Below are 19,989 nucleotides of genomic sequence, written 5' to 3' on the forward strand. Positions count from 1 at the left end.
ATGGTCGCATTACAAATGATTTATTTATAGGTGGCTGCAATATTACATGCCTCATAAATACTAATTGGGCAAGTTACAAATTATGATGCTTATGAATGGCTGCCAATGCAGACCTCTATCCCTGCATTTGTTTTTTTAATTTTTTTTTATGCAACTCTGGTGCTAAGCAATGCTTTACACTGCTCCAGATTTACAAACGGATGCATTGGGTCTAATGCATCAGTTTGTAAATCCTTGCGTCACATTATATCTTCTCCAGGTACAATGTATGCAAGGTAGGTGTCCCCAGGCAAAAAGCCATGCAGAACTGAATCAGTGAAATTGACAACATTTCACTGTGTCATTCTGCGACTTCACTGTGCCAAAATGTTAACGCCTACTTAGAGCAGGCATTAAAGTGTTGCAGGGGTTTGTCTATGGGAGCTTTCATCGCATTGCTGGATTAGTGTCATTTTTTGGATGCTAGTCCAGCAATGTGTCAGTTTAGCGCCAGCAATGCGTCACAATTTCTAACCCATCTGTGAAAATGTGTGCAATGGAGTTCTGTATAGTAAATACAGTGCATACATAGCGTTGTTAGGGAATCGTTGGCCAGTGCAAGAAATCTGACACATCGGGACAATGCATCAGCTTCCTGTAAATGAGGCCTATTGTTTTTAAAAAGCACCCTTTGTCCATTAAAGACACAAGTGCTGCTTTAAAACAACACACGTTTCGCTTTGGAGGGGAGCATGTAATGGTCCTCAAGACTACAGCCCACTCCACTTTAGGGCACTTATGTTTCACAAAGCGAACCATTTATCACCCTAGCTTAGGGGTCAGTAACTCATCAATATTTTGCCGTTGCATTTGCAGTCTCACACCATTGATACGTTCCTATCCAAATCACAACTAAGAGGGCGGTGCCCATTTCACACCCACTTCTGTTTGAGATTTGGAAAGGATTGCAAAAGCCCTTTTGCAAGCCAGAAACAACTTGCCAACTTGTAAAATGGCTTTTGTACATCGGGAATAAACCTTTTTTTGGTTGCAAATCCTTAGAATTTGTGTATTACACGTTTTGAGATAGCAAAAGAACTTCATCCATTGGTCCCTTGGTACACTATTAAATCAAAAACAGATCTTCACCATGGTTTAAAAGCTATCATCTTCTGCTGGAGATCACAAAATGATGGCTCATAGCAAGAGCATTCTGTGCAGTGCTGACTTTGCCTCAGATCCAATGGGCCAGATTATTTTAAAAAACTGTATATCTGCACCTGTGGAATTACATTCAAGCATGTGTGCAGATTTACGACTTTTGAGGGCAGATGTATCATTTTTTTGAATAGCGATTAACTAATTGCGATTTTTTCTAATCACAATTAGGTAATCACTATTTGAATGTATGTAACTACAGGAGTTTAATTTAGCATTTCCCAATGGCTCGCAAATTGACCTACCTCATTAATATATATATTAATATTTGCGACCCATTAGGAAGTGCTAAAATCACAGGGATGGTGGCCTGCTGGGCTCAGCAGACCACCATGATTGTGATTGCTTTTAAATAAATAAATCTTTTTTTTTGCAGTTCATTTTCCTTAAAGAAAAACGGGATACGTTTAAAAAATAAAAAATAAAAGTTTTTCTTTCATTTTTTTAAGAGCAGGCAGTGGTCCCTGGGACCACTGCCTGCTCTTAAAAAACGTTTTTGCATGCATTCACAAAGAGGAAGGGGTCCACTTCCCGTTTGCGAATGGGTTATCACCTACTTTAAGTAGGTGGTAAAATGCAAATGATTTGCGACTGCATTTCGGTCACAAAACATTCTACATACTGTGATTCGGTATTAGGAAGGGGCGTCCTTGACACACTCCTTCCTAATACCGAATTGATATGTAGTCACAATCCCAGATTTGCAATTCGGTAACAAGTTACTGAATCGCAAATTGGAATTCATACGTACCAAAATGGATTTTTTGGGTCGCAAACAGCACGATCAGGCTGTTTGCTGCTGCAAAAATGCATGATGCATCTGGCCCTTGGTGATTGACAAACAATTTCAGAACTAGTTCTGAAAGCTACTCGACTTGCATTCTTCCATACAAATGTCAGGAAAATGTTGCTGAATTGCTGTGTTTGTCTTGCGTAGGTATTTCCACCTCCATAACTGCAGGCGATCGATAATTATGCATGCTGAAATGGCAACACCTATGTGCAGAAACAAATGTTTATTATTATTATTTTAGTCACCTTGTGTTTTTTCCTGTGGAGAAAGTCCTTCTCTATCATATTCCCTAATTTTGGGGGCTATACTTTTCCACCACGGACGGACTTTTATAACGGCAGGAATAATTCTTGCACATTTCTATAATGAGAAGAGGTCCTAGAGGAGTTTGAAAATACCGAGAAAGTTAACATACAAACCCCACCGTGGAATGCCCCCCCCCCACTCCTTGAGTCAGATTTACTTAAGCACAGTATTACCCCATAGTTAGGTAATGTTGCTTAAATATGAGAATGTACAAGTACTTCAGGTGCACAGGGTCGATGCTGCGCAGTCAGTTTGTCTGGGCTTTGCATAGACTCTGTGCCAAGAAAATAAGGCCCATATTTATACTTTTTTAGTACGCATTTGCGCCATTTTTTGACGCAAAACCGGCGCAAACTTGCAAAATACAATTGTACTTTGTAATTTAGCGCCGTTTTTGCATCAAAAAGCGGCGCAAATGCAGCGCTAAAAAAGTATAGATATGTCTCCTAGACACACAGACACACACTCTGCGCTGTACTGCCTAACACACAGTATATCATTATCTATAAGGGGAAGAGGGAATGCTGGGTGACGCGCCATGTTTTTATATATGTGCTCCTTGGTCTGCTTCTGCACTTCTGACACAAACTACAAGATAGCCAGGTCCTCTCAGTACACGTGAGAAAAAAAATATATTTTTATGGCACCCGAAGTAGGAATGTACTTTTCAATCCCAGTAGCCAAGGGCGTATTTCTGGCAGTGAAGCACAGCAATAACACACATGTATAGTAGAATTTTCACAGAAAAAAATAATATACACTAGACTAGGTTACATTTTGACTTGCTCCTGTCAAATGTAAGGTTGAAACAGTTTGGGGGTTGCACTGAGGAAGTGTTTAATACTTACAGAAAGTCACTTGCTTTTAACATGCTAGCTCTAACTGGATGAAAAAAACAAGAGTGATGGGTGAAATATTTGGATTAGTCTGAGCCTTTGGCAATAAACCTCTAGATCACCTTACTGTTCATTGTCATTTTAGCTCACTTCATTTCTGCAAATAGTGGCCAACCTTATGCAAATCAGAGTTGCTCCTCCTCCAAAAAGAACATTCCTGCCTGAAATACTAGGCCACATCCCAGACTATTTTGAGCCTTGTTGGACGTCATTGATGACTTGAGTCCTACCACGCAGAGAAAGTGGTGCACATCAGGGTATACCTACCACAGTTAGGACGTCTCACTGAGAAAATCACAAAAGTGGTTGGTGGAATGCTTGAATTAATCTCAGCCACTGGTAATTATGCTAGGCCATATTGCAATCTAATGTTTTTGGTTCACTTTGCCTCTACAGATGTGAACCAAGACTATGCAAATCATGTTCAGTCCTCCTCTAATAAGAACAGCCCAGTCAAACCACCAAGCATTGTTCCCTATGTGGATGTATTAACACATATAAAAAGTATATTAAATTCAGAAAATTAAGAATAGGACAGACACTGAAAGCATTTTTACATTGACAAAGACATTGGTTCAGAGATTACCACACAAAGGGGGTCATTCTGACCTCGGCGCCAGGGTCGGCGGGAGCACCGCCGACAGACTGGCGGTGCCCCGCAGGGCATTCTGACCGCGGCGGTTCGGCCGCGGTCAGACAAGGAAAACCGGCGGTCTCCCGCCGGTTTTCCGCTGCCCCTGTGAATCCTCCATGGCGGCGGAGCGCGCTCCGCCGCCATGGGGATTCTGACACCCCCTACCGCCATCCTGTTCCTGGCGGGTCTCCCGCCAGGAGCAGGATGGCGGTAGGGGGTGCCGCGGGGCCCCTGGGAGCCCCTGCAGTGCCCATGCCAATGGCATGGGCACTGCAGGGGCCCCCGTAAGAGGGCCCCACTTTGTATTTCAGTGTCTGCTTTGCAGACACTGAAATACGCGACGGGTGCCACTGCACCCGTCGCACCTTCCCACTACGCCGGCTCAATTCTGAGCCGCCGTCATCGTGGGAAGGTTGATTTGCCCTGGGCTGGCGGGCGGCCTTTTGGCGGTCGCCCGCCAGCCCAGGGCAAATCCCAAAATACCCTCAGCGGTCTTTCGACCGCGGAGCTGTATTTTGGTGGGGGAAGTCTGGCGGGCGGCCTCCGCCGCCCGCCAGACTTAGAATCACCCCCACAATGTTTTGACCAATCCAATTTTTTGCAACCCCATACCGATTCTATATTTGGAAGGAGTGTGTTGTGGGCCTCCCTTCCAAATACTGAATCCCTAATTAATGTATTAATATTTTGCAACTGTTAACTGGTCACAAAACATTGCAAAGTTTCTGACTCACAAGTTGGGATGATAACAGATTTGCAATTCAGAATTGGTCCTTAGATCACTTTCCCTTCTGATTGAACACAAAAGTTTGGTGGAGCGTAGGCAGTGGTACACGAGACCACAATCAACTCTCAAACAAATATTAAAAAGTATGTTTTTTTTAAACACACCATAGTTTCCCTCAAGAAAAACGTGCTGCATTTAAAAAAGTGCACTTTATTTAAAGGTAATCACAGGCATGGTGGTCTGCTGGGGTGAGGGTCACCATCCTTGTGATGGCCACCAATCAAAGCGAGTCGCAATTGATAATAAACCTATTAATATTCATGAGGGAGGTTGGATTATGACTCACTTTGAATCTGAATTTTTTGAACCATCCTCTTAGTACATAGGTGGGCTCGTACAATCGTATTTTGGTCACAAATTATTACCAGTTTTTGGAACACAGTATTTAGTACAGCCGGACCTTAATATGATATCACAGTCTTCTATACTGCAGACAGTAGAAACCACTTACCTGCACCAAGGAACACATCCGCTGATATAGTGAAAGCAGCAGGGAAGACAATAAAAGAAAAAAAGCAATTATTTAGGGAGAAAATAGTTTATCTTTTTTGCTACCAGTAGACGTTATGACTCACAAAGTGTGGCTGCTGACACATCAATGTCGGTGACCTCAAAGGAGTCGGACTTGCTTTAGGAATTCTACTGTATACTACACATTGCAGAGTAGTTATTGGGAGTATTTTGTCCAGTGGGATAGGAGTCCATGGGTCAAATAAACCTTTTTATTTTTATTCATTTCAGGAGACTTTTATTAATACTATCGGTGTTTTTTTCTTCATGTTTTAAAGAGGGCTTTTCCCTCTGTAAGGGAATGTAAGGCTTTTTCTAACTTGCCATGGACGTAATAATTACATTTAAAGTTCCTGGCAATCTCCAAGCGGTGTTTACTGTGTCCATTCTTATCTAAGCTACTTTCAAGCTTGAACTCCTTGCTTCCTAGTCAGTATATAATCAGAGCAATCGGTAAGGTGGGGGATGTTCACCTTGCCATCCTACATAATTTTACACTCTTGCAGGTGCTGGGGCAATGAGAGGCGCAGGGTCCTCTTTGATGATAGGAACTTGATCTATTGAGATTCTCCATCCAATCAAATGAAATCTAGGGCCTGACTGGCCTTGTGTTCCATGGACATTGCCCCAGTGGGCTCTAGCCATTGGAGGGTGATCTCTGAAGTCCCAGGTTGGCTGCTGGTTCCTCTGTCACTTTTCCAGCTCCCCAGGGTTAATTGCAGCAGGCACAGGATGGCTTCGAGAGAGACATGGGTGAGTGAGGGAGGGAAGGACAGAGATTAGAGAGAGAGAAGAGAGAAGAGAAAGGCAATGGATGGGTTTTGTGAGTAGATGAAGGAAGCAGGGCTGGTTTCCGTACTTGTTCCAGGGCTGATTTTGGTTTTCCCACCCTTCTCTGACTATGTGCGAGTTCATAACTGCAAAGCCATCTTATAACAAAGCAACCTGAAATGATATCTTGCAATCACAGCCATGTTTTACGAAAGGACTTCACAGTAACACTTGGCAACCTGTACTAAGCAAGATTAGGCCAATTGTCTCCCCCATCAAAGTTAGGATATTTTGAGGGGAACCACAGTTTGAAGCCAAGAAACATTGGGCCAGATGTAGCAATATAACATTTTGTGACTTGCTAATTGCGAGTACTAGCGACTCGCAATTTGCAAGTCGCAAAATGTTATGCAGAAAGGTGTCTCAGACACCTGCTGCGAGTCGGTATGGGGTCGCAAAGACCCACCTCATTAATATTAATGAGGTGGGTCGCATTTTGCGACCCCATACCGACTATGGGCACTCGCTAACATGGAGGCCTGCTGTAGTCAGCAGACCTCCATGTTAGTGACTGCTTTTAAATAAAGCAGTTTTTTTTTTTTTAAGTGTAGCCCGTTTTCCTTAAAGGAAAACGAGCTGCACTTAAAAAAAATTCCGAAACCTTTTGTTTCGGTTTTTTTTCAGGGCAGGTAGTGGTCCCTTGGACCACTACCTGCCCTGAAAAAATGTTTTGGGGTCCATTCACAAAGGGGAAGGGGTCCCATGGGGACCCCTTCCCGTTTGCGAATGGGTTACCATCCACTTCAAGTGGATGGTAACTGCGACTCCATTTGCGACCGCATAAGCGGTCACAAATGGAATTGCATACCATTGCGAATCGCAAATAGGAAGGGAACACCCCTTCCTATTTGCGATTCGGAAATGCATTTTGCGAGTCGGTAACGACTCGCAAAATGCATTTCTGCATAGGAAACACGCATTTGCGAGTCGCAAACGGCAAATTTTGCCGTTTGCGACTCGCAAAGTGCTTCCTACATCTGGCCCATTGTTCTTAATTAGTGTAGTATTGGGCACACACAAATGAAACACACTAGAACTTGGAACACTTTGCAGAAACTAATGCAGAGGCACACGGGACCGCTCAATGTATAACGTTGGCTGTTTTTGGACGGAAGCCTATTTTTGGACCATTTTAGCTCTCTATCATGGATGGCAGTGTAAGGAAACAGGGATGGGTTAGCACTGTAAGCTAAGGACTCTGATGACCCACATCTGAAAAGTAAATAAGTGAAATGCACAACTCAAAAGGACTATGAGTTCTACAGCGTAAGTGTGTTTTGTCAATGCTTGAGTGGTGCATTTTTATAAGAAATGAAGGACTCTGCATTTTACATGACTGAATTAGATCAGGCATTATCAAGTGTATACAATGCATTTGCACAAAGAGATCTGATTTAATTGAAATGTATGCATAAAATCATTATAGACATGAACCCTCATATTCAGCCCAGGCCAAAGAGGACACACGGGGACTCATTGCCACATCAAGAATATCACATGATCAAAACCTTATTATCAACATTAACTCAGAAGACATTTTTCCACTCTCCTGTTTTAGGATGAGCCTACCAGACAGCAGAACTGTCTGGTTTCAAAAGATCAACCACGGACATACCAACAGCTTACTGGGGCTTGCAGGCCCACCAAATACATTATCATGGATTGATTTTATTGACATTCTCATTTGCTTACTTTTACTACCCAACTTTTTTTGTCCAGCCCTGGAGCATATCCTCTTTACCATCTCTCTGGCTGGCTTCTACCTTTCCAAAATTCACTTTTATGGAACTTTTTTTCTTGATTCATTTAAAACTCTATGAGAGTGCACATGTTTTCAAGCTCTCTCCCTCTTGTGCTGCTTCCTCCTCACAATTTCACAGCCAGCCCTGCACTCCCTTTGCCTTCACTCCTCTCAACTTGTCTGTAAATCACAGTAACAGAGAAATATCTGGTGGGATATGGTTGAGGAGCAGACTTAAAGGGTTGCTTTTGTTTTATCCCCTGTATTTCACATATTACATTAACGCCCAATCTTTGGCACACAAAGGCTTTTATGTTGCTAGAGGAAGGGACATATGCTGCACTCATTCAGCTGGCATATGAGGAAGAAGACCCTGGAGACCCATGAATCTCACCTCTGGGCTACTTACTACACATGAACAAATGGCGGAATCCTGTGGAAATGTAGGCCTTGGAAAGTGCTCCCCTTTAAAATTTGATGCAGCCTTTTTCCTATAAAGCTCTATTCAGAGGAGTTGCCTGAGGAAAAATATTTAATAAAGTAACTTTCGTTTATAAAGACTGAAAACATTTAATTAAATGTGCAGTTTGGAAATACCCATTAAATAGTTTTGTGTTTCCTCCTCTAGTCTGATTTTTTCTTTTATTTTTTTAAATAGTACTTTGCAGATAAACAGTGGCAAAACCTCTGGTCGACTATCAAATTGTAAAGGCGAGGCCTATTGGCTTTGCCAACGAATGTTTCTTTTTGCAGCATTATATAATGCAAATTTGACCCACTGGTATTAGAGTGATGTACAAGAGAACCACACTAATTACACGTTCATTAAGCACAAAGAGATTAAATGATTTGCCCGGAATCACAGATAGTTGAATGAAGGCCAAGATTTCAACCCAGCTCCCCAGTTCCAAGGTCAGCGGCTCTAGCCACTAGACTATATTTCTTCCCATCTTCTTTTCTAGATCACACTGATAACTGACTTATAACATCAATTCCTTACTTGTGGGCTCGGAAGAAATTGCATTTTGATGTGTGGTACACAGATGATCACAGGAAATGTGTTATTGCAGCTTTTTTATGTAGTTCTGCAATTTATCATCCTAGACCAGGGAGTGCAGTATTGGTCCATAAGGGTTAGGGGCATGCCAGAGTTTTACAATATTCAATGGACAAATGTATATAAACAGAATGCAGGGGCAGAGCTGGTCCCAGTGTTGGACATCCAGGTCTAGATTCATGCTAATCTATTGTTACCTGTATATACTTAACTCCATAGTATTGCGGTATTTGTTATTATGGCCAAGATGTTTTGCAAGACAATATTAAAAACTCGATATTATGGTAGAATACTCTTTTAAAATGTGTGTCATGTTACTTTTATATTACGGTGTTGTTGTTTGTCTTATGTTGAAAGACTTGAGGTTTTAAAGTGGGAATTCCCCAGCATGAAATTGGTACTTACTTCTTCTGTCTGCCCCTAAAATATTTGGTGAGACTTCGTTACAAAGGGCTGCGGAAAGGGGCTTATTTCATAGGCATGGATGGCCAACCCCAGCCATTTGTTAGGGATTTTCAAAGTGACAAAATCCATCTGATCTACTTTGACCTTCATACACGTTATACCGTTAATATGTACTTTTGTAGCAGTTTTGGCACATACTTCTGTACAGCAGTTTGCCGCTTTCAAAAATGATCTGATCATTTTTCCAAGTGATGCACTTCAGCAAATAAAGTTTCCTCTGCCCACCTCCTTATATGTGCAGTACCTGGAGACCAAGCTTGACAGAAAGTAAATTTATTTAGACTAAAACCCTTGATTAATCAAATCTGGAAGGAGGCAATTATTCTTATGCAGCTACAAGGTATATGTAATTTGCATTATGACTCATTAATCTGATATTTTGTATTGCCACTATCCTCTATCTATATCATAAATTTAAAAGAGGTTCCAAAACATTACTGAAAATAGCACCCGTCCCGTCGATACAGAAAGAGATACCTAGGCCGTCTTGTCCATTCTTACGTGAGCATAGCAAGTGTTGGTATATTTAAATAAGATTTCCTGGGAATCCGAGTGCAGTCACGCCTATGGGTTTGTTTGAGTAAGCACCATTTACGCTTGTTCAGAAGGGGAGATGTGTTTATGGTAACACGGAGCAACCAAGCTTTTCAGGCTCCAGTACTAACATGTGGGTTGCCTCCGCTGACATGCCTCGCCACAGGAGCCATCTTTAAAATGTAAAAGTACTGGACAGCAAAAAACATAGCAGAGCAGAACTTCTAGACAAGATATAAACTATCCTCTTTGTTGAACTTACTGGAAAATCGACATAAGACTTACTGAATAGGAGGCACTTCTCGGGTCTTTACTGTAAAATAGGAGTAGGTTTATTTTGGGCAAAACTTGTAATTGGTTACTATAAGGCATAGAATTGCCACCAATTATTTGTACCAAATACTAAAAATATATAGTGCCTCGCAGTTCCACTGAATTTGTAGGAACTTGAAGGCTTTTCCGGATTTGAGAAGAGGAAGATCCTTACCCGAGCTCATCTCCTCGTGGCTGGAACTGCCTACAGGAGACGGACCAGTCTACTTTCCTGTTGACCTCTTCAATCAGTGGGGCAGTCGTACTTTCTACTTTGCTTACCTACTGTCTGATACTCGAGTGACGGGAAGCCCTGAAGTGCTGTGTTAGGTGTGAAACACAGAGGATAAAAATATTGCAGGATAGTCGTAATAACTGAGAGGTCTGCCTATGCCTTGCTCATCGTTGCTCTAAAGTGGACAAGTTGTGAAGGACTCTTGCAATTAATTATATTACAGCTTGTTTGTGGAAGCTTGAATCTATCTACAAACTGGTAGTATTCAGATCCAACTTTGGAGGAACATGTCACTGCACGAGGAAAAAATGCATAACCTCCACAGGAAGTACAAACTGATGTGACATCCTAGATAATGCCAGGACAGCATTATCATTACAGAGAAACATCAAGCATCTTCAGTGCATCTAACTTCACTTTCACTACATCGCCTGCTGTGCACAGCCTCACCATGCTAAGGTCCTCTACAGAATAAAGGTGAATATTCGTGGGAAGCAACAGCCCTCTTGTAGACCCTCTTGATAAACGACAAATAAAAGACAAATTGGAACACGTTTTTTACGTCTTGGCTACAAGCAGGTTTAATTGTTTATAGGCAGATCTAGGCCCATATTTATACATGGTTTGGACTGAATTAGCGTCATTTTTTTTTTTACACTAATTGGGCGCAAACCTAACTCCATATTTATACTTTGGCGCTAGATACGTCTAGCACCAAAGTTATGGAGTTAACATAGTTTTCTGGATGTGAACACCTACCTTGCATCTATGAGATGTAAGGTAGGCGTTCCCATCTAGAAAAGGATGATATGGCCTTTGCACCATATTTATCCCCCGTGCTAAACTCCAGCACAGGGGGATGGGGGCCTTAAACAATGGCGCTAAGCTTGCTTAGTGTCATTATTTAACACCTAGGTATGGGCAGGCATAAGGGGACCTGTAGGCATATTTCCATGGTCAGAGGCCATGGAAAGTGCCCACAGGTGCCTTTCCCTGGCCTCAGGGACACCCCCACCCACACCTGAAAGACACTACAGGATGGGGACCCATCCCAGGTAAGCCCTGGTAAGTATATATATATTTCTTTATTTTAGACCGCTCAGGGCCCTGACTTGGGGCCCTCTGCACAGCGCAGGCCCCAATGGCCATGCCCAGGCACATTTGTCCCCTGGGCATGGCCATTGGGGTGGTAGGCATGGCTCCTGTTTTTACTAAGACAGGAGCCATGTCAATGGGGGTTGTGCACCAGAAAATGGCGCTACACTGCTTAGAGGCAATTTTTCTGCCTCTAAACAGTGTAGTGTCAGAATTAGACGCACAGGCCCTGGTTACCCCTACGCCTCCCAGCCTTGTTAGCATCCTTTACAAGGACGCTAACATGGTATTAGCACCGGCTGGTGCCATTCCATAGATATGGCACACGTCCGGCGTCTTGGAATGGCGCTAGCTGGCGCTATACTTTTTCACGCAAAACTGCACTTACGCAGTTTTGCGTGAAAAAGTATAAATCTGTCCCCTAGTGTGTTCAATACATAGAGTATACCTTCATAAGGTCCATGCTGCTCTTGATTTAATCGTTTCCTTACCCATTTGTGTGTTTGCCCGCACCTAGAGCATTTCGGTCTCACAGTGTTTTGTTTGGAGAGTTGTGTTCTTCCACTGCTTCCTTTTTCTCCCTTCCTTTTTTCTCTCCTGTCTCACACTCTATTTTTTACATCAACCATAGGCAGCGCGCATGCTCTGTCTGTGAGACCTGCAGTTTTCACTATGTGGGCTTTCATTCCAACATCCCTTTGTGTATACACACTCTTTTACTGACAGTTATGGCATCAGGCCAGTGCAGATTTTTTATTTTAGGTTTTAGTTTAACATTTGATGGATTCCAAGAACCAGGATGCTGCAAAACCAGCAGGAGCCAGCCGAGGCGATGTTTATGCAACAACTCACGTTGGAGGGCGGTGGGCTAAAAATATTGACAGTAGCTTGCGTATGGAGGGATCTACTGGCTTTGGAAGACGTAATGATTTATGAATGAATATGCTTGTTCATTTTTCCAGCTTCAAGGTTTCTGTCCATTCTGATTGCCATCCTCAATGGGCTTGTTGATAACAAACACATTTTAGTGGGCTTCAGTACCTTCTTTAGCGCTTGAAATGAAGCAGACAAAGAAGGATGAGGAGTTGTAAGCATATGCAGCTGATTCCCTGCAGCACTTTAGGGGCTTTATTTCTTTTACAGGTTTATATAGTGGATGTTAGACTTGGCATCCTTGGCGTGGTCTCCCCTAACTTTTTGCCTCTGCTTACCAGGTTGTTGATGTGTGCTGGACTCTGTTTTTGCTGTTTTTTTATTCTCTGGACACTTTACCACTGCTAACCAGTGCTAAAGTGCCAGGCCTAAACGTTCCCTTTTATACATGTAAGGCACCCCTAAGGTAGGCCCTAGGTAGCCCCATGGGCAGGTTGCAGTGTATGTTAAAGGTGGGGCATGTACTAATGTGTTTTACATGTCCTAACAGTGAAATACTGCATAATTCAGTTTTAATGTGCAAGAACTATCTCTCTCATAGGTTAACATGGAGGCTGCCTTTAAATATTATTTAAAGTGCAGATTCCCTTTGGGAGCTGATAGAAATGTGGAGTTTGGGGTCTCTGAACTCACAATTTAAAAATACATCTGTTAGTGCATTTGTTTTTTAGATTGTTAGTTTGAAAATGCCACTTTTAGAAAGTAGGCATTTTCTTGCATAAACCATTCTGTGACTCTGACTGTTTGTGGATTCCCTTTCTGGGTCAGTTTGACAGTTGGACTGTTTGCACCTCTCCCCTAGACAGTGGCACAAAGGGAGCTGGGGTGTAGCCTGCATATCCTGATGAGCCATCTGTGCTAGAGTGGAGGGAGGAGTGGTCACTCACACCTAAATGGGCTGTGCCTGCTCTTTCACAATGCAGCTCTCCAACCCCCTGGTGTGTATCTGGGGCGTGTCCTGGGCAAGGCAGGATCTTGTGAACAACAGAGACTTTCCTTTGAAGTAAGTATATGTATTGGACCCAAAAGCCCTGAAAATTAGATCACTTCTGGATTCAAGAGGAACCTCTGCCAAGGAAAAGAGCTGAAGAGTTCGGGAGAAGTACTGACTCTGTGCTTTGTTGGGATATCCTGCAGTTGCTGCTTCTGCCTGTGAAAGGGGACAAAGATGGACTTTGTTGTGCATTTATGCTTGAGAAGAATCTCCAAGGGCTTGAGTTTAGCTTGCCTCCTGTTGTTGAAGTCTCAGGGATGTCAAAGTCTTCCCCTACCATTACCTGGACTCTCTGGTGAAACTCCTGCCTTGCCAAGTGGTGCCCCATCCAGTCCCTGGGTCCTTGAAAGGTGAAGCTGGTGGAAAAGAACTGAAATCCATGCAAAAACTGCCATGTGGGGAAATTTTCGATGCACCATCTGCAACGCGGCTGATAAACAACACGCTGCCAGCCTCGTGGCTGAAATCGATGCTCCACCTGCATCACGGCTGGGAGATCGACACATCACGGCTGGAAAAACAAGGTGCAACACCCGCTAGCGGCTGCTGATAACGATGCAAACCCCATACAGAGTGGTTTCCTGACACAGTGTGACTGGATTTCAACGCAACATCGCGGAACGTGAAAAATCTACGCAAAACCTGCTTGGACCCAGAGTGCCCGTCTGGAAATCGACGCATCGCTGTCTTGTGAGGTAGAGAAACAACGCATTGCTGACCCGCTCGGAGAAGGAAACGACGCACGGCCTCACTTGCGATTAAGGAATTGACGCAACGCTGACTTCCAACGCACGCTCGCCCGTGAGGCTTTATTTTTTATGCAAACCGGGTTCTCACTGCTTTCTATGGATTAAGACTCATTCTTTTTCATATCTTGACTTGCGTATGTTGTATTTTTGTCTTTTTGGTCTTGTTTGATTTAGATAAATATTACCTATTTTTCTAAACTGGTTTGGTGTCCATTTTGTAGTCTTTTCCACTGTATTACTGTGTGTGTTGGTAGAAGAACTTTACACATTGCTTCTGAAGTTAAGCCTGCCTTCTCGTACCAATCTAGCAAGGGGGTGAGTGGAAGTTACCTGAGGTTGATTCTCCTTTACCCTGACTAGAAAGAGGGTCCTTGCTTGGACAGGGGGTAACCTGACTGCCAACCGAAGACTCCATTTCTAACAGCAGAACACAAGCCAAGGGTAGTGGAGTGCTTTGCATGAGCTCCAGTTGCATTTGACCAGACACATTCATTTTGTCTGTTTTGAGGCATGGGAAGTTCAAGTGATTTGCAAAGAATCATGTTATTCACCAGAGGCCGTGATTCGAAACAAGTTCCCCAGTTCTAAAGTCAGCAGCTTTGGCCGCGTTATGCCACATCCTCTCCCTGTTTGCCATCTCTAAACGTGAATCATTGGTTTGGGGGCTGAAATATCATGCACCATCATATTGATGGCACGGTGGCTGCATCTGGCTTTAACCTCAAAATGTATGTCTTCAGTTCTTTCCTACAAAAGAAGCCTGCTGGTAGGAGACATTGTATTCAGACTTTGGTGGGTGGCGGGAATGCACTTGTTTTATAGTGCAAAGACCGTGCAGAAAAAATACTTTGGAAGAAATGTGTTGGACGTTTTTTGTGGCATAACAATCTAATCCTGAATTTCCCACAACACAGTTTTGTGATCGTTGGAAAATCATTATATTGTCACTGCCCCTTAGTTAGTAGGGAACGCTTGAAATTGAAAGAACGCCAGTATTAACACCAATATTAACAACAAGACAACTTTATGCAAAGCATCAAGTTTAAATTTAAAAATGTAATATTTAAAACTGACAACGTACTCTTGTGTCCTTTTCATTACGTCTTCCAAATGTCCAATACCTTACCTGTGTAAATACATTCATCATCACTGGACAGGCTTAGCTCCGCCCCTGCAGAATCACTGATTTACCAATAAACAACCCTCGCCTAGAGTCCTCAGGTATTTGTTACCATTTTCCCTACCCTACTCTCTCTAAACTTGCATGAATGATGACACATATGTAGCTCTGCTCTGCAAAATGAATCACATCAAGGATCTTTTGTGTCAGATGCAATCATGCTATTTTGAAAATAAATGTGAAAAAGTGAGCAGGTGAGCAATACTGTGATAACAAACAACTCTGTTCAATTAGTGGGCTGGTAGGTTCATTCAGTGTTGATAACCCTTCCTCTAGACTACAAGTTCCTCCCTTGTGATCTTCAAGGGCTGGAATCGCAAGGCGGGCAGTTAGGCATTGGGCCAGTGTCTCAGTGCACTCTGGTCCGTTTTTTAGGTCGAGCCTAGGCAGCGCGAATGCGCTGTCTGTAAGACATGCTTTATTCACTATGTGGGCTTTCATTTCACCTCTCGCTGCTGATTTGTTAATGTACTAGTCGTTCTTCCTTGCTTGCTTTTATGTAGTATGTTTTACTATATGTCCCTCCTTTTCGTGTCTAGTTCCCTACCCTGGATTATTGACCTATTACAAGTCGCCTTTCTTTGTAGTGTTTTTCCCTTTGTGTTTGTGCACACTTTTTTGCATGTTGTTTTCGTTAAGCTTGTACACAATGCATGTTTTCGTTAAGCTTGTGTGCAATGTGTTTTAAGTTTTTCTTTCTATAATACGCTAGCTTGGTTTAGCAAGGCTTACTTATGTCTACGTCGTTTTGGGATTTTTTTTCCCCCAAAGATTTCCTTTTTTCAGAAGTTGTTTTCGCTATGGCACCGACATTTCAAGGAGATAATATCTTGGACTTTGAGAGGAGAATACACCGGAATGTCATTGGTTAATTCTTGAACTAGAACAGTTGTGTTTTTCTTTACGATAAATCCCAGCCCCTGAATGGGAGATAACCAGAGAGCCGGGAGCTAGGCTGTCTGGATGATAAGTTACGAGCAGCCACCCCACCTCTTCCACCCACTGGGTGATCCTCTCCCTGGAACTCCGATGTCGGACTTGGAGCTGCTTTTTTATAGCTCCTTTCTCTAGTAGACCAATTCAGTCCACCACTGGATATACCAAGTACAGTTGGGAGATGTGCCCAGAGTGATGCTTTCTGCTCCCTTTCTCAGCAGTTAGTGGTAGAATACAAACCATTGTCTTTCGGAAGCCTCTTGCAGAGTCCAGTAGGGCTGGCACTGATTTTGTCATATGCACCCGCCTGCAAAACGTGTATATCATTAGAGAAATGTAATAACCAAATTATAAAGCCAGCCACTCCCTGTTTTTAGCCAGAACACCACTTTCAAGCTTGAACTTGCCTTTCTTTTTCCTTGTGAATCCAGTCGACGGATGGATGTCTCTAGTGTTTTTGGGGAAAATGTGTCCTCACCAGCCTGTTTTTCTTCCCTGTGGCATAAGTAATCTCGTGCCCAGTAGGGCTGGAGCAGAGTCAGTCTGGTTTACCAGTCTTTAATGGACACGTGCCATTTGAGAAGATTCAAAATGGTCCCACATGGTGCCAGTTTTTTAAATAAGCTTTTTAATGGCGTCCTATTAAACGAACAGAATCTAAATCTTGTGCTATGCAATCAGGATATCTGGGTGCACTTATTTTGTCCAGTATATAAGAGGTCAGCTCTTGGTCACTTCTTACCGAAGTATGGAGATCTGGTGGGTTAATCCCCCCCGCCTAGCTCGCCGTTCTAGCTTGTGAATAGTGTGTTGACGTCACTACATAGGTTGTACACCAGGTGTCTTTGATTGTTAGTACATCCCAAGAGCCTATGAAGTCATCCCTGCGAGGTCTTAAAGCTGAGTACTTTGAAAGCTCTGAAGTGAAGACAATTTGAGTGCTGTCATTAGCCAAGAGAATGGGTTTACTTTCATAGGTTGACTATTTGGCCAATATACCTAGGCCACGTCTACATGTAGTGTTTGGTTTCTTGACTTTGTGGATGGAATATATTTTTTGGAGGGAATTATCAAAATATATATTTTGTCTACATTGATAGTGTTTACTCTCACATAAGGATCTGTCTGTTCAATACTCTTGCAGTTGCGTATAGAATGTTATAGTGCTATTGACACTACCTCAGCACCTGCGCAGCACCTGCGCACCAGCACTGCACCACCTGTGCACCAGTGCAGCACCACCTTACTACCAGCGGAGCACTACCTCAGCATCAGTGCAGCACCACCACCTCAGCATCAGCGCAGCATCCAGCACAGCATCACTCAGCGCCACCACAGCATCACTCAGCACCACCTCAGCACCAGCACAGCATCTCCTTAGCAACACTACGACTGAACCACCTCAGCATCAGCACAGCACCACCTCAACATCAGTGTACCACAAACAGCGCAGCACCAACGCAGCGCTCTCGCAGCCCCACCACAGCATCACTGCAGCACCACTTCAGCATCACTGCAGCACCACCTCATCAGCAACTCAGCACCAATACAGCACCAGTTGAGTATTAGCGCAGCACCACCTCATCGCCATTGTAGCATCACCTCAGCACCAATACAGCACCAACTCAGCATTACTCAGCATCACCTCAGCACCAGCACAGCACCGCCTCAACATCAGCACAGCACCCTCTCAGCATCAACACAGCATCACCTCTGCATCAGTGCACCACCACCACCACCTCTGCCCCACCTCAGCACCAGCGCAGCCCCACCTCAACACCAGCGCGTCCCCTCCTCAGCAGCAATTTCATACCAATGCAGGACCACTTCAGCATCAATGCACCGCCACTTCAACATCAGTGCAGCATCGCCTCAGCCATCACCAACTCAGCATCACTCAGCACCACCTGAGCACCAACTCAGCACCACCTAAGAACCTGTGCAGCACCACCACTTCCACATGACTCAGCGCCACCTCAGCATCACTCAGCACCACCTCAGTATTACTCAGCATCAGCACAGCACCATCTCAGCATCAGCACAGCATCATCTCCTCATCAGTGCACCACCACCACCAGTGCAACACCAACTCAGTATCAGTGCAGCACCCTCTCAGAACCAGTGCAGCACCACCTCAACATCAGTACAGCAGCATCTCAGCATCAGCACAGCACCACCTCCACATCACTGCACCATCAACAGCGCAGCCCCACCTCAGCACCAGCGCAGCCCCACCTCAGCAGCAACTCAGAACCAATGTAGCACCCCTTCAGCGCAGCACCACCTCAGCATAGCGCAGCATCACCTCAGCACAGCACCAACTTTGCATCACTCACCACCACCTCAGCACTAGCTCAGCACCACCTGAACACCATTGCAGCATCACCACCTCAGCATGACTCAGCACCTGAGCATCACCCAGCTCCACCTCAGTATCACTCAGCATGACCTCTGCACCAGCACACCACCACCTTAGCACCACCTGAGCATCATTCAGCATCACCTAAACATCACCTCCACACTAGCACACCACCACTTCAGCACCACCTCAGCACCATCTCACTCTGCCCATGGAATCTGGCATCTGTTGATTCTCCCCTAGTGACAGTCCGCTGCTCGTGTTGTAATTCAGGTACTATTTCCCAACCTCCACCCTCCCGTTGTTTATGCCTCCCCACCATCCCCCCAATAACAAATAAAAATCTATAGCAAACATGCATTAGAACAGACAGGAAGAAGTTGCCAGCATCGCAAGGACAAAAAATATAGAAGAAATTTTTTTTGTTAATTATTTTTAAATAGGCTCGTTCAGTTGTACATAATGTCTTCTTGGTTATATAACTTTTCAACATGCTGCACAGCAGACACACTGCTCTACAACATAGCTTAAGGACATTGGCAAAGCCAATAGCTCTGGCTAAACACTTATAAGGTCCCAAAGGCGAGACCTAATGCCTGTGCCAATGCTTGTACTTTCCTGCAGCTCCCTGGTGTTCTCAACCCTGTTTCCCCATATTTCAGTGTTTTTTGTGGGGTTTTTTTAGATCCTCACATCTGCAAAGGGCTGCTAGGCTGCTTGCTTTCTTTTTTTGGTTCACATATGCTCTTCCACCTTTTTAACATTTTAACTTACCATTCTAATGTGGCTGTCCACATGTTAACACAATACATTTCAAATAGCCCCCGACGTGTTTTAACCCGTGCGCGCATCATGATGCATCTGTGAGCATCTTCAGCCATCTTGGAACAGATTATCTTTGATAGAAACCCCATTTCAAAATTGCCAACTATGCGTGCATATGCATCTGGCCCTGCGCCAATGCCAATAAGCACTGGCAAAGTCAATATCACAGTGTCTTCCACCCAAGACGTTCTGGCTTTCCCAATTATTCCTGTTTTTTATTATATCTCATTTAACTGCTTAATTCGAATTTATTGATGCTTTTAGATGTCTTTGTTTAGAGTTAGACTAGTGGAAGCCAAACGGGTAAGGAAAAATATGGCCATAACAACTGTTTTTGTGAATTTCCTTTTATCGCTTTCAATAAATTATGTCAATATTCATTAATAAACATCCCTTCTTTTATTAAATTGGTTTCTATGTCACAATATTTGATTGCTGTTTATTCTTTAGCTGATAAGGAATAAATAGACTTAAAATACACTCGTTTATGTGAAAATTAAGTCATTATGGTAGGCATTTATGGAGTGTACATGAGCTGGCTCGCTGGAAATGGTGGGATTTAAGAAGCTGTTGGGTGTAAGTGGCTATACATCTGTGCGCCCTGTCTGTCGGCATACTTG

The 19,989-nt window shown here is 43.6% G+C and overlaps 1 protein-coding gene across 2 annotated transcripts in view; it reads right to left on the reverse strand.

The window, feature by feature from the left end:
• Positions 1 to 19,989, reverse strand: part of LAYN (layilin) — a 101,656-nt gene that overhangs the window by 70,922 nt on the left and 10,745 nt on the right. The window contains exon 2 of one of the 2 annotated variants that reach the window (XM_069225011.1): positions 5,065 to 5,085. The exons of the other annotated variant lie outside the window; for it this stretch is intronic. Coding sequence (XP_069081112.1) covers positions 5,065 to 5,085 — 21 coding nt within the window. The remainder of the gene's footprint in view (positions 1 to 5,064; positions 5,086 to 19,989) is intronic. 2 annotated transcript variants of the gene reach the window in all.

This window comes from Pleurodeles waltl, chromosome 3_1 (assembly GCF_031143425.1).
Source record: "Pleurodeles waltl isolate 20211129_DDA chromosome 3_1, aPleWal1.hap1.20221129, whole genome shotgun sequence".
In the NCBI taxonomy this organism is placed as follows: domain Eukaryota; kingdom Metazoa; phylum Chordata; class Amphibia; order Caudata; family Salamandridae; genus Pleurodeles; species Pleurodeles waltl.